A 14,326-nucleotide genomic window follows, 5' to 3' on the forward strand; every position below is an offset into this window, starting at 1 on the left:
AAATTTACCGTCACAATTTGTATATTATTTTTTCTTTATATTCGTGAAGTTCAACTCTCTAACGTGCTCGAGCCTGTTCTTAAAACACAGTCGATCATTATTACTATCAACGCCATTGAGGTGGAATGTCGTGCCATATGTTTGTTCAAAGTCACTCCTCCTGACTGGAACTTGTAAAAGCATCACGACTGTTAAGCAAAACTATGCTGCATAGGTCTGTCTTCACTTACCCTCATTGAGTATTTTAAAAACTGGTGATTGTATTTTCCTTTTAATGATCTAAGCGAAATGAGGCGAAGGCAGAGCTTGTTGTCAACACGTGCGTTCCTCCAAATTCGCAATGGGCAATTAATGGGAAAAATGTTTCGGTGAAGCCTCACTCTTTAATTTGCATTACCTTTTTTTTTAACTACCATCTACTCGCTCAAAAATTGTTCAGTTTTTGGAAGACTAAATCGTTCGGGTTCCTTGGAAAGAATATCGTGCTGTCTGTTTGTGTCACTCCTCCTGATCGACCTTTAATTTTTAAAAGCATCACGTCATCGGTAACGTTACAAACTACAGGAAAGTCCGGTAAGATTTCCGTAAAGCCTTATCCTTCATTGTGCATAAAGTTATTTGATGAAAGAAAACAATCGACATCGACAGATACTGAGCATCCACTGGCCAGTTTTTAAAGCCATGTTGAGTAACCAATTTAAGGAAGCAGAAGCCAAAGAGATCCCATTACCAGAGAAGAAGGTAGATGAGGTGTTGAACTTCCTGAAGCAATTGTACATGAAAGATAGAGATGAAATTACATGTGAGTAATAATGTAAGGAGAACTGCAGACTGTGTGTGCACTCTCAGATATCCGAAGTATATTATGTTAAATCGATCGTCGCAGTATGCAATAAACGTGATAAAAACTGTGATAAGTTCCAGCTTCAATTTTCCTGCATTGTTTCTCGGCTTCAATCCTTCCGCTTACTGTGACGACTACACAAGCTTATTGTATTTTAGTTCTAAACGGAATGTTTTGTTTTTTTTTTGACAGTGGACAAAATGGAGCATCTCCTGAGGTTAGCCGACGAGTACCAAACGAAGTCTGTTTGTGACGTTTGCTTGAATTACCCCAAAGTCCTGCCAGGATCTAAAGAAAATGCAGTCAGAACACTTTTCCTAACAAATATGAAAGCCATGGCAAGGGGAGATAGAAGGTTAGATATTGTCCGCAGTGGATGCTACAACCTGATTAAAGACATGTCACTGCAAGACATCGTGAAGAAAGATGACTTCAAGAATTTGGAGCGAGATAGCGTAGAAAGTGTTCTTGTTGAGAGGGTTAAAAAATTAGAAGGGCTTGTGGAAGTGGTGTATCCGCAACTTATTGGGTTAGTGGAGTTTTGCTTAGTGTTGTGCTTAGGGCCAAACATGCAGAATCCATATTTCCGTAGTAGCCCCGAGCATTTTAATAGTGACCATATGGCACTTGAGGAGCTCTATACGCGAATCAAAAAATGCACAACTTGCAGAAAAATGATTGAGCAGCTAGTTTCCCATTCACAACAGGTAAAGGGTCAAAAATACCTAGGCCCGCCTACGATATCTTTCTCGTCAAGGGGTACTAAAGGTACCTACAAGGATGCCAAGCTGGAGCACTTATATGGAGGCAGTCATCATTTTGACTCAAAATTGGTCTCCGTCATTCAAGATCTTTATAAAGCTTACAAAGTGATTGCATCAACAAAAGCAAGTTTAGCTGGGGATTTTACTGGAGGGGCATCCCAAAAATTATATTTCAGCACTTCCTTTCCGTTTAGTGATTTTGGAGAATAGAATTTGGACTAATCTAAGTATTGTCTCTTCAGATGGAGGCATCAAGCTACCTAAGACTTGCTAATCACTGAGCGGTGGGAATCTGTCACTAAGTTTAGACGCACAGTCAAACCTGTATTAAGCGGTCACACATGGGGAATGGCGCCTTTAATACAGCTGACCGGTTGATACAGGTTCCACCGAATAGGGTATTATAAAGTAATTTTTTTGCCATAATCGACTCTTGATGCACTAAAATCGCTCAAAAAAAAATATTATTAACATTGATCGGTTTCGGGAGATAAATTTGCATTAAGATTATTCTTAGGTTTATTTGAGTGGTCCTACTTTTAGTGACCGTTCAGTACAGGTGAAGGACAACATAAACGACCACTTAATGGAGGTGACCGCTAAATAGAGGTAAAATTACAGTAATTAAGGGGTAAAAATTTCGTGACTCTGAAAACCAACTTCTTAATACAGGGTGACCACTAAATACGGGTCGACTGTAATAGCTTTGTTAGTAAATTTCTATGAAACGTCTTCAAGTTTAAAGCACTCTTTTCTAATTAGAGCTGATCTGCGTGCGGGATTTCCAACTTTTGAGAATTAGCCCCATTCCTGGAGATTCTTCCTGGAAATGTGCTCTAGGCTCTACAACTTTGTCATAGGAATCAAAATGAGCATTACTTTAAGTTTCTTTTCCTAAGGATCTGAAAAATGTTGGCCAGCTCAAACATGAGAAGGGGGCTTGGCTTGGCCATTTTTTAACAAATTATCGATTATGTAGGATTGAGCTTGTTCAGATTGTTTCCTTTTTAATTCAGGCCTTTGCTTTCTTTAAATACTTTTAGGCTGATTAGTTGGTAAGTTCAGCGTTTTTGATTTTATCGATGGGAGTTAATAGAGAGATCAGAGAATAGACCTGTTAGTAACAGAAAGTTTATGAAAGCAAAGAAAGGGAATTCTCAATTTACGGTTAACGGTTAGTATCTTTCCATTGTTGTCACAGGAAATGTATTTCTACAGTTAACTTTTTTTTACGATTAACGATTAGATTTTGTGGCTGTTTTGCGGCTAACAGTTAACCCCACTGAGACCCTCTTAATATTACGTTGAGAAATTGCAGGTAACATTGGACTCTCGAGAATAGGCCATTTGGGAGTTCTAAAATATTAATTTTTTGACACTTACAGGACAATCTTGTTATGTAGAAATATTGAATAATTATGTATTGTTTTGTACTTTGCTCTAATAAACTGATTAATCATCACTGAATAGGTATGCAATGCGTCCTGGTGGTTTGTCACCAGTGATCTTTGAAAAATAAAAAAATTTATAATTTTCGATGATGTTACGGTTCCCCAAAAAAATGGCTAATAACTCATCTTGTGGATTATATAACGGGGTATTCATTGAGGTGTAAGCTCCAAAAAGGAAAACTTGATACCGCCCATTAAGAATAGAGAGTTAATTGGTCCTCTCTTGTTATTGTCACGAAACGTTTCGCTACGCCCTTTCCAAAGGCAATGAAGCGCGTGCTACGCAATCGATCCGAAATTTTGTAGCTTCCACGTAAACGTGATGCACTTGGTCAACTGTCAGAAAGTTTATTAAGATGGCACGTAAGATTCTCAATGAGTACTTAGGTATCAACAAGGTTCAAATCTCAGTTTAAAGAGGCGCAAAGTCTGAATTCTGCGGACTCGTTCGACCTTGATGAGAAGACGAACTGGATTCCGTGAACTGGAAGTCGGACAAAAACACCCATTGCAATTGGCGTTGGATCGAGGCGCAGACAATACCCATTCCAAAGAAACTGAAACGAGGGCTTTTTTAGGAAAGACATCGGTACTTTTCTCAAGCGCCGACTTGAGAGTTGAAAGTTTTTTCGGGTGAAGAGAATTCAAAACAGTATAGCTAGATTACGAGCGAAATGACTTACCGGTGTCCCCCACACTTTAGCTAATAGTCCTCATGGCAAAATCATTTCGGCCAAGACGACAGAGGCTAAGTTTTTATTGATAAAAATCGTAGTTGGTTTGGGTGTATGATCCCTTGTAGCTTGAATTCAGAAGGAAGCATAGAAAAGAATCCATGCAGGTGAATTTTATCTTACCCAGGTCATTCATTTTTATCTTACCCAGGGCATTCATTTTTATCTTACCCAGGTCATTCATTTTTATCTTACCCAGGTCATTCATTTTTATCTTACCCAGGTCATTCATTTTTATCTTACCCAGGTCATTCATTTTTATCTTACCCAGGGCATTCTAGCTAATTGATAATTCATTGAAAGCGCTCCTTTTGAACTGGAACTGCCTCGCATGGAATTTCAATTTTTGACATTCCAAATATCAGCGTATTTTGCGATTAGTCTTACAGTCAAACTGAAATACCATCGGTGTAATTATGCGGGACAAATATTCAAATTGTTTTACATCGAAAAAGATCCCTAACGGGAGTGAACCATTAGTCTTTGTAATTGAGGGGTTGGGTACATATAAATATATCGAGCTCAATTCTAAAAGTGACATCACGACTCTATACCAGACTCCCAACCCTAACAGGAATTAAGTGTAGCGCTCAGTTCCCAGAATTCTACTGAAACCTAAGGGTAGTCTTAAGCTTGCCCTTATCACGACATTTTTTCAGTCAGTTTAATTTGGTGTGCTTTCTTCGTAATATTATGACTTCAAGTTTTATGGCCTCGATCACCTTCTCAGCGACAGGAATAAGCGGAAGTTCAGGTACTATTTTCTTCATTTTCAGCCTACATTACAGCATATTACGACTAGCCAAAGCTTCATAATTATTCAGGACCCTGTTCGGGCCTTGTGAAAACATTCTGGGATACTGCTGTACGCAGATGTCTTAATTAGACGGAAAAAGGACATTTTTTCTGGATAATTGTTCTTTTATCGCTTATTACGCTTAAACCATGCTTGAATTACATACACAATCGCTTTAAATGGACCATTTTTGACCAACTCATAAAATTCAAGGTGGAATCGAACGCGATGGATCTATTCCCGACCATTTCAACCATAACGTTCAGCTATAAGAACACAAACTTTTTGCAGAGTGATGTGGTTGATATGATGATGACTTCCGCTTAGGTGCTTGTTGGAAACATAATTCAGGTTATCACCGAATGAAGTTCCTCTTCGTACTTCTCTCTGAACAATCAGTTATAACTCTATGATTTAAACAAATTCGAGTATTATGGAGTGTAAGTATAAAATTGGGCTGTCTTGACTGATTTCCATAGTCTTCTAGGACTCGAAAGGCTCGTGACAAATGTGAAATTGCAGGTAAATTGCCTTCTCGCAGTTGTGCGTAAATGTACATTTGCTGTTACATTTGTTTGGCAGATCGATAGAAAGCCCAACGGATATTCTGTTTCTGTGCTTTCGAATACTTTCTGTTACCAACAGACATGTTCTCTGATCTCTCGAAATTATTGTCTCCCTATAATATGTGATCAGGCAGTTAAATCAAGAGAGTTTAAAATCTCTTATTGTCACGAATTTCAAAATCTTAGGCGATCTTTTGCGTTATCAGACCGAATTCAAAGCAAATTATCACCAGAAAATATGCATACGAAATTTGCTTCTATTGATTACTTTCATAATCATTCATCCGAGAGACAAGTTGTTGATATCTAGAGAGATTGATTCAGGGGTCGACCATTTGACTTTTGTGGGGCTAGTTGAGTGTTTTAAGTTGGGTTGTCATAGACTGAAATGACTCGTCCTTCCACTTATGAATTGCCTCAGATGATGTAGATTTGTTTTATCACGATGGGAAAAGCAGAAGAAAAAGTGAATAATTGTTAGACTGAGTCGCGAGTAGTCCGCCTTTTAAAAGTAATAAGTTTTCTCTCTGTTACAAGGCGTAGCTAGAAGCGGGGGGGAGAGGGGGCGTGTGCCCCTCTCCCTTGTAAGTTGTAAGACTTTTTTTTAAGCAATCAACCTACAGTACCCAGGTGGCGAAAACGCCATGACGATAACTTGGCCGCAAAAACCATTGGAGAAAAGCCCACTATTTAAATTTGTTTTGTACCAAAGTATTGTCGTCAGCGGCTCCTGTTTGTAGTCCGTTTGTGAGATCTATTGAACTCGCTCGTCAGATAATTTTTTTATAATTCATTTATTTGCCCCAAAATTTTCTGTTTAAACCATGGTCACTTCAATGAAGTTAAAGTCGTTAAATGTTCCCTATGCAATCTGCGTGGGAGCGAGGAAATAGAAAATTTCTGGCCGTGTGAGACTGGAAAAAGTACTTTTCTAAGAAAGATATTGATATCCTTTTCTGGTGTTCAAATACAAATTTCCTGGAATTAAGGCGATTTAATACACTTTACCCACTAACGAAATGGTCTCTAATAATAAACCTGCAACTGATGGTTGGTTCAAGGTTTATATTCCGTCAGCAGGAACCGATTCAACTGATGACAAAGGAAAGAGAGTGATGCGATTCTTGTTGTGCGAGATCAATTCCATGCCCATCGTTTAATTATACACATTTCTTCCGTCATTGTTTGAAAACCGATCAGGTCAAATAAAATGATAAAGGTAGCGTGCTGCTGTCCTTACTAATGACTGATTTATAAAAAAAAAACCACTTTGGATGTCGTTACAAAGTAGAGTGCATGCATCTCTCAAACATGATGAATTTACTTACTGGACCTTTCTCGTATTGGTTTTTAGATAATTAATTGACAAAGGATTAACTAGTCCACTCTAGTCCACTAGTCCACTCTTTAGGACTTACCTAAATCATGTTCTAATTAATGATTCAAATTATAATCAACTGGAATTTTTAAAGTGCGCAAATGGATTCAATATGGAGGCAAGAACTTCCGTAAGGAGTCACGTAAAAGACATCTTATTGCCGGAATTTTGAACAACAGGTTTTGTTTCGCCAGGTTTTCACCAAGAGTCAAAAGAGAGCACGGTAGAGTTGGCACACCCGTTTTCGGAGCCTTGGGAGGATAGTGATTTGGTGCTTGTGGCGGAAGATGAAAAATTCCACGTCCATCGACAGATACTGAGCATCCATTCTCCGGTTTTTAAGGCCATGCTGGGAACAAAGTTTAAGGAAGCAACAGCCAAGGAGATCCCCTTACCAGGAAAAAATGCTGATGAAGTTTTGGATTTCCTGAAGCAACTGTACTTGAAAGAGAGTAATGGAGTCACATGTAAGGGAAAAATAAGTAAATTTACTCATAACTAAGGTCTTTTTACCACAAATTATGATCAAGTATTTAATAGTCTTAAATTTTAAGCTCTGAGGGCGATGGGAACTTCTATAAGCTTTTGGGAACAACGAAGAACAATATCGATTAAAAACAACCTGTCAACAGGACTAATATACAAAGGAGGAAACCAGCTAACATATTAATAGGACTCAGACAAAAAAAAAAAAAGATTTGTACAAGGAGGACATGCAGTGTCGCATTAGCTTTAAGAGTCCCAAAAATTTACAGAATAGGGTAACCATCAGGTGAGTAACTAACAGTCCTTGCAGATAAAAAGATAAAATAGTGATCAGAGTCATTACGAGGAATTTTTTTTCATAATTTATCCCATTGTAACGAGGCTTACAGCTGCAAACTATGCAGCGTGACTGATGTGCAGTCGAATGAATACATGACAAGAGATTATGGTCTCTTGATAATCTTCAGTTGGGATTAATTAACATTTTAAAGTTTTATCAAATTAAGATTTATGTCAACTTTTTTTAACTTTGATTTTATTCATTTTCTTTCCGTTCGGCTTCCGTTTCTCCTTGGGAGGGGGAGGTACGGCTACACGTAGGATAGAACTGAGAGGTCATAGGATGTATATGACTCCCCCATCCTGTGGTTTTAAAAAGTAATAACAATAATTAAAAATCAAAAAGCTCTAGGTCTTTCCCCAAAATGAAAAAAGAAATTTGTTGTATGACGCTTAGGATAGTTTAAAGAAAACAGCCACCCCTTTCGGCTAATATTCTGTGTTACTTCTCCGTCCATCTGGTAACGCACATCAATTGGAAAGGTCTGAAAAATCTACAACGGTGCAGTAGATCGGCGACAGCTCGGAATAAAAAGGGAAATCCTGTAGCTCAGGGCCTCAATCGAATCTTCAATCTAATCATTTAACTATCTTATAAACCACCCACTCTAGCCAATCGGAATTCACGAAAGAATCGACAAAACGGCTTGCCAATAAAAGTCCTAACATGTTTTTATGCGAAAGAGTGACTTCATTTTCGTAGACTTTTGCTCCCTTCCGTTTCTTTAGGGTGCATGGTGGGCTAAGCTTAGGCTACTCTTTTTGAAATTTTTCCAGATGGACTACTCTTAATTTTTCCCCCTCCCGCTGTGCCGATTCTAATTTAATATCTGTCTCTTCTACATGATATTATTTTCATGACAGTGGACAAAGTCGAACATCTCTTGAAGTTAGCAGACGAGTACCAGACAAAGTCAGTGTTCAATGTTTGTGTGAATCTCCTCAAAAATGAAGTAGCGGGATCTAAAGAAAAAGCAATGAGCATACTTTACCTGGCAAACACTACAGACATGGCAAGGACGGACGAAAGGTTAGATGTCGTTCGTAAAGAATGCTATGACTACATCAAAGACATGGCACTCCAAAAAATTATGGAGAAGGAGGATTTTAAAAATTTAGAACAGGATGTGAGAGAAAACGTGTTAGTTAAAAGAATAGAAAAATTAGAGGAGCTTGTCAAAAAAGTACATCCTCAGTTTAACGATTTAGTGAACTTTTGTGTGACTTTGTGTTTAGAATCGTCAAAGCATTGTAAGAAAGTAACTCGTTGCCCCATGCACTGTAATATCGATAGCAGGGCTACACGGCCGCCCTTTACGCAGTTCAAAACATGCACAGTGTGTGAAAAAATGGTACGTGAATTAAGTTCCCTATTAATGTCATCAGCCTCAAATCGATCAAAGCAGCCAGGAGGATCGTCTCCATTTGGTGGCAACTTAAGTTATTTGCATTTAATCTTTCAAGATCTTCAACGCGTATACAATGATATTGTGATGTCTCATAACAGATATACCGCTGGAGGTTTGTGCTTTAGTTTTGGAGGTGGATTGCTCAAGCCATGATAGTATAGACAAGCAATGTTAGAATGATTTCGCTAAGTTGGTTGACTTCAGGAAAGTAGAAAGCAGGGATTATCCCTTAAGTAGAAAATTTATATTCTGCACGCCAAGAAATCACTGAAATGATCTAAAATTTATAAGCAAAACTATTCGTATGATTCTCTTCAGTTGAGAGAATCGAATTTAGCTGAGCCAATCCTTCCCCTTGTAATAACGATGCAATTATTAGTTTTACAGTGTCGGAGTTTTATTTGTTTAAGAGTACATGTAGAAACACAATGGTTGTAAGCAAAACACATGTGTATGAGCAGAAACAACATTGCTGTAAATAAATTTACTTGCTCCCAAATAAAAACGTTTATGTGTCCTATCTTGTCAGTGTTACACTTGTGATATTAAACTAAGATACTAAGACATCGAGAAAAGGAAGGAGCCACCGAAGGGTCAAACTAAACGTGGACAGGGTCAAAGCATCGAAATTGCCGGATTGAACAATAATCAAAAAACTATCTGGTGACTTTCCTTACGACAGACTATTCTTTGCGCAAGAGTCACATGTTTTGATAGAAATTTACTAAGTCATCAGCGATCAGAATAACACGTGGCATGTTTCGTGGGTTCGGAAAAACAACTTAAACGTGCTGTTTTTGATCCTGTTGTTTTGGCATTGCCAAACTTTCTAATGCTTTTAATTTGATATTCAATTTCGTATTAATTGATTAAAATTTGGCGCCACTAAATCAGTCTCTGTAAGATAGTGATAGTCCAGTCACAGCTGGATTCAAATTTTTGAAAAAAAAATACTGCTACTCAGTGCTATTGACACACAGCTGCCAGCATCCCCATCCATTACACTAGTCCTTGGGCTACATCTGGGTGGGGCAGGCTTGATTTTCAGGCCCTCCATTTTAAGCACCCATGTGTACATATGTACGTATGTGTTTGTGTACATGTGTCGTATTGCTAACTTAGCTTGGTTCCTCTTCTCACATAAAAACGTAGGAGTAAAAGAAAATGCAGATAAAAATGCTAAGAACCACCGTATACAATGGGCTGACTCACAGATGGCAGGATGCAGACTAAGTTTTGATGGCATCCCATTCCAAATTGTGGGGGTCAAATTTTTAGAATGCCAAAATGGGCCAGACAGAAATAAGGCACTCAAAAGGAAGGAGGCTCAAAAGAGACTACAAAAAGATGTAAGCATGCATAATAATTAACTAAATAAGAATGTAAACAAGATGATATTATTAATTAAGGACTCCCAAAGAGGATATCATATATAGGGCATTAAATAGTTATTGATTTACCTTCACCTTTTTGCTCTTAAGCTAACAAGGTGGTAAGTCCCAACTGATTTTTCTAAGCAAGTTGGTGAGCACTCACCTCTCCCTCAGGGCTAATAGCATGCAATAATGTTTTCTTTTTTACCACTTGCAAGTAAAAGGACATATCACATTTTATTTGTTAAAATAAGCAAAGTTGCAAAAAAAGGACCACTGTGACTGCAGTTTACAAGGTAGGAATCAAGTACTATTTTAAAGGAAGCTTTTCATTTCTTCTAAGTTTATTGATAACTTGACTATTCCCATATGACTGCTCTATCTAACAATCCAATAAATCTATTTGGTTTCAGAAGGAGAATGCTGATCACTGCTATAACAACACCAAACAGCGCTTTATAGTACATGATACGAAGAAATGTGACTGTCCAGCAAAGATTCACCTAAGGAAAATAAACAAGTATCCTGAAAATAAGGTCAGTTTATTTAAATTATTGAATAAGGGTTCAGGGGGCACTACCATTAACATGAATGATCACTAGCCTAATAAAGGGTGCTTAATCCCAATGGGCCTTGTGTTATATGTAGGTGAAGTGGACCTATGATAAGACAACCTGGACATTTCGTTGTGCAGAATTGAAACAAATTTACCTGTAATGGAAACAGAGTGAATATTTTAGAAACCAATTTTTCAAATATTATTTTAATTAAAATATTGTATCATTAGATTTCAGAGAACACAAAGAGTAGAAGGGAGACAATGTCAAAATTTCTGAGAACATCCCTAGGGTCAGAAAAGAAGCAAACAATAGCTACAGAGGAGCGTATTTACATATTACTTACTAAACCTACGGATCACTTATTTCACCCCATGGGAGGGTAAGTACTTGGCCATCAATTAAATGTTTTTTGCAGTCAGGAAACTGAAGTTTGGTGGGGGATTTAAGGTGACTTAACTTAACATAGATCATCAGTCTACTGTAGACTGCTGCTTCCACTGTCATGTGGAATATATATAAAGAATGAATAAAGATTATACATCACAACAAAAGACCAATTAAATGTACTACATGTACAGCTTCTTTTAGCTACACTGGCAGTTATTCCTCAAACTCAATGTCAAGACTATATCACAATTTTATTGGATAGGGATTTCCACTGGCACTGTTTAAATGGAATGCTGTCATGGAATTTTTAAATGGATTTTCTTAAAAAATACAGTGTTCAGTAATCTGTAATTATAACATTCTGTAACTATTACTTAAAAGCCCTACTGGAGGACTGCCGATAGTAATGATGGTATAATTTGCATTATTATTCATTCAAAATATTTCCCTATTTCTGATAGGTTAAAACCACTCGCATATTTCATCATAACCAGCTGCTGTTGACCAAATTTGGAAAAATGTTCTCATCTTGAACCAATGACATCAAAAGCAGCCAGCTCCAGGTTATTGAACCGTTGACCAAGAAAACCTGGGGATGAGTTGTGTAATTTTTTAAAAGAATAAATAATAAAGCAATTATTCTTTCTTTCTTGTTGTGTAATCAGACTGCTGGGCTACTTCAGCCTATTGATGAGACACTGCTTAAAAAAATTCATGAGCTTGTTGGAAGTGGTGTAATTGTGTTTCTGAAATGCAACAGCACCTGCATCATTATGTAAAGAAGGAACTTTTCACAGGCCAACAGCCTCCAGATCTAACCAACAGACGGTTCTTCCCAACAACCATGGATGTCAGGAACCACATGTATCATGCCACAGTGGTGTGCAGACATTCACAAATTGAAAACCTTGACTTAAAAATCAAGAAGTGGAAAGAAGAAAGCCCAGATGATAATTTCTTTTTCAGGCCTTACTGCCTTACAACTGATAGTGAGTCCTATCAACAACCACAGTCACTGAAGGAAGAAGACAGCAATGATGTAATTAAAATAAGCATAGGTGATTCATCCAACAACCTCCTCCTTGTTCACCAGACAAAGTGGCAAAGAGGGCTGCTTTTAAAGTATGGTGGTGAAATTTGCCTACTGGATGCAACATACAAAACTTCATGCTATGCCCTTGCCACCTTCTTTCTGCGTGTGAAAACCAATGTAGATTACTGTGTTGTTGCTTCTTTTGTGGTTCAGCTGGAAAATGCAGATGCCATTAATGAAGCTCTACAGCTCATTAAGGACTGGAACCCAACATGGAACCCTGATTTCTTTATGGTAGACTTTAGTGAGGCTGAGATCAATGCCACTGAAAGGCTGTTTCCAAGTAAGCATGTAAACATATACTGGTAAATATCGATAATAACCATTTTATAACCATTTTCTTCATTTCATGTGGGAAATATAGAGAGGCAATACCTATTAGGAATAAGTTCTTCCCCCCCCCCCAAAAAAAAAAAGAAAAAAGAAAAAAAATTCTTTCTTACAGGACTATATAACCTGAAAATAATGACAATAAATTATTGCCAATTACGAGCAATTCTCCAGACATTACAAAATCATTATTTTAATTTCATGAAAATATCAACAGTGTTCACACTTGTCCTGGAAAACCTGGAAAGTCCTGGAATTTTATTTTGGCATTTCCACAACTGGAAAGTCCTGGAAAAAGGCTTCTGGTCCTAGAAAGTTTTGGAAATCTTTTAGAATCAATTAAAAAATAAAAAATGTGTAGATGATGGTAAGGATAATTAACATTGAGATCTTGGAAGCAAAAGGGTCAATGTGTGTTTTAGGTTCCTGGAAAAAATCAATGTTATTATTACAACAATAATGATAATAATAAATTAGTAGTATTATTATTATTAGCATTATTAGTATAATTTTTAGTAGTAGTAGTAGTAGTAATAGTATTATTATTTTACTCCAAGGCTCACGGGTCATGCTAGGCGCCCTTCGTTGGTAGTTTAATTTTTAGCATACAATAGGTCTTGTGTTAGCTGAAGTGGTTGGCAGCATGTATTCTCTTCTCAGAGAGGTTTTACAACTCAGTTTTATAACTGTTCCAGGCTGTCTTGTGTATATTTGTGATTTCCATCAAGAATAAGCATGGGTATGGTGGATCAACAACTCGAAGAATGGCATTAACAAAGACAAGAAAGACAACCTCCTGAACAGTTTGCGAAACCTTGCAAGAACTTCCACAGAAGGGGACTTCAATTTAGCACTTAGAGATCTTCAAGACAGTGAACTGTGGAGGACCAACACAAGACTCCAAAAGTGGATGAACATAACATGGCTTCCCGAAAGACAGGCAAGTGTATCTCTTGCATACATTATAATAATTGTGGAATTATCCCTTATAAATTATCCAGCAACAATTCAAGATTTATGGCTTAAAAATTACACACATCTTATTATGTTCACTTAAAATCCTTTTGGCTCTGACTTTAAACATCAAACAGGCCATCTCCTTGGATGATGTCATTTTGGGCCATTAATCATTCAGCATGAGTCTGAGATGAGTCCAAGATGCTCTTACAAGGAGATCCGCAAGGTGAAAATCAGATTACATGCAGTTTATATTCATGAAGTTTACTTGGACACTTTGTTTCTATTGGCAGCGCTGGGTTTGGGCATACAGGAAGGACCGCTTCAATGTAAAAGTGAACACTACCAATGGTGTGGAAAGAAAGAATAGAACATATAAGCACCAGTTTCTTGCAGACAATAGAGACAAGACCTTAAGTGGTGTCATCACAGTTTTAGTGACACAATTTCTGCCAAATGAGTACAGAAGGTAAGGAATTTACACACTTTATTTACACACTTTATTTTTCTTTTTTTACAAAATAATTTAGATTATGTTGACCCGCAGATAGCAAATTTGCTATTCGAGGCGGGTCAATCGTCAACAAACATTTACAATATATAAAGAAAATTAAAAACTAAATAGTTAGATATTGTTAAATTATAAAGAGAAGCAAAACTGGTAAATACATCAATAGTTGTTCAATAAAGTATAGAAGCAGATAAATTAGTACTGAAAGCAATCGGATCAATTTGTTTTAATTATGCAGTCCTTAAGTTTAGAGGAGATCTTTTCAACATCAAGATAAGAATCTTCATTATCTAATATCTGAAATAAAGACGTTTTTATTTGTTTATTAAAGGAATGTTTTGATAACGT

The 14,326-nt window shown here is 37.2% G+C and overlaps 2 protein-coding genes and 1 pseudogene across 2 annotated transcripts; all 3 read left to right on the top strand.

Annotated features, from left to right (window-relative positions):
* The first annotated feature begins 621 nt into the window (after positions 1 to 621).
* Positions 622 to 1,818, top strand: LOC136283515 (uncharacterized). Its single transcript, XM_066172488.1, has 2 exons — positions 622 to 802; positions 1,037 to 1,818. The coding sequence occupies exons 1-2, from the start codon at positions 622 to 624 to the stop codon at positions 1,816 to 1,818; spliced, it is 963 nt and encodes a 320-aa protein (XP_066028585.1).
* Positions 1,819 to 4,425: 2,607 nt separating this feature from the next.
* On the top strand, positions 4,426 to 8,920 carry LOC136283516 (kelch-like protein 40). Its single transcript, XM_066172489.1, has 3 exons — positions 4,426 to 4,547; positions 6,728 to 7,000; positions 8,223 to 8,920. The coding sequence occupies exons 1-3, from the start codon at positions 4,487 to 4,489 to the stop codon at positions 8,918 to 8,920; spliced, it is 1,032 nt and encodes a 343-aa protein (XP_066028586.1). The 5' UTR covers positions 4,426 to 4,486.
* Positions 8,921 to 9,981: 1,061 nt separating this feature from the next.
* On the top strand, positions 9,982 to 12,558 carry LOC136283517 (uncharacterized; annotated as a pseudogene).
* Positions 12,559 to 14,326: the final 1,768 nt, after the last annotated feature.

This window comes from Pocillopora verrucosa, chromosome 9 (assembly GCF_036669915.1).
Source record: "Pocillopora verrucosa isolate sample1 chromosome 9, ASM3666991v2, whole genome shotgun sequence".
NCBI classification, from domain to species: domain Eukaryota; kingdom Metazoa; phylum Cnidaria; class Anthozoa; order Scleractinia; family Pocilloporidae; genus Pocillopora; species Pocillopora verrucosa.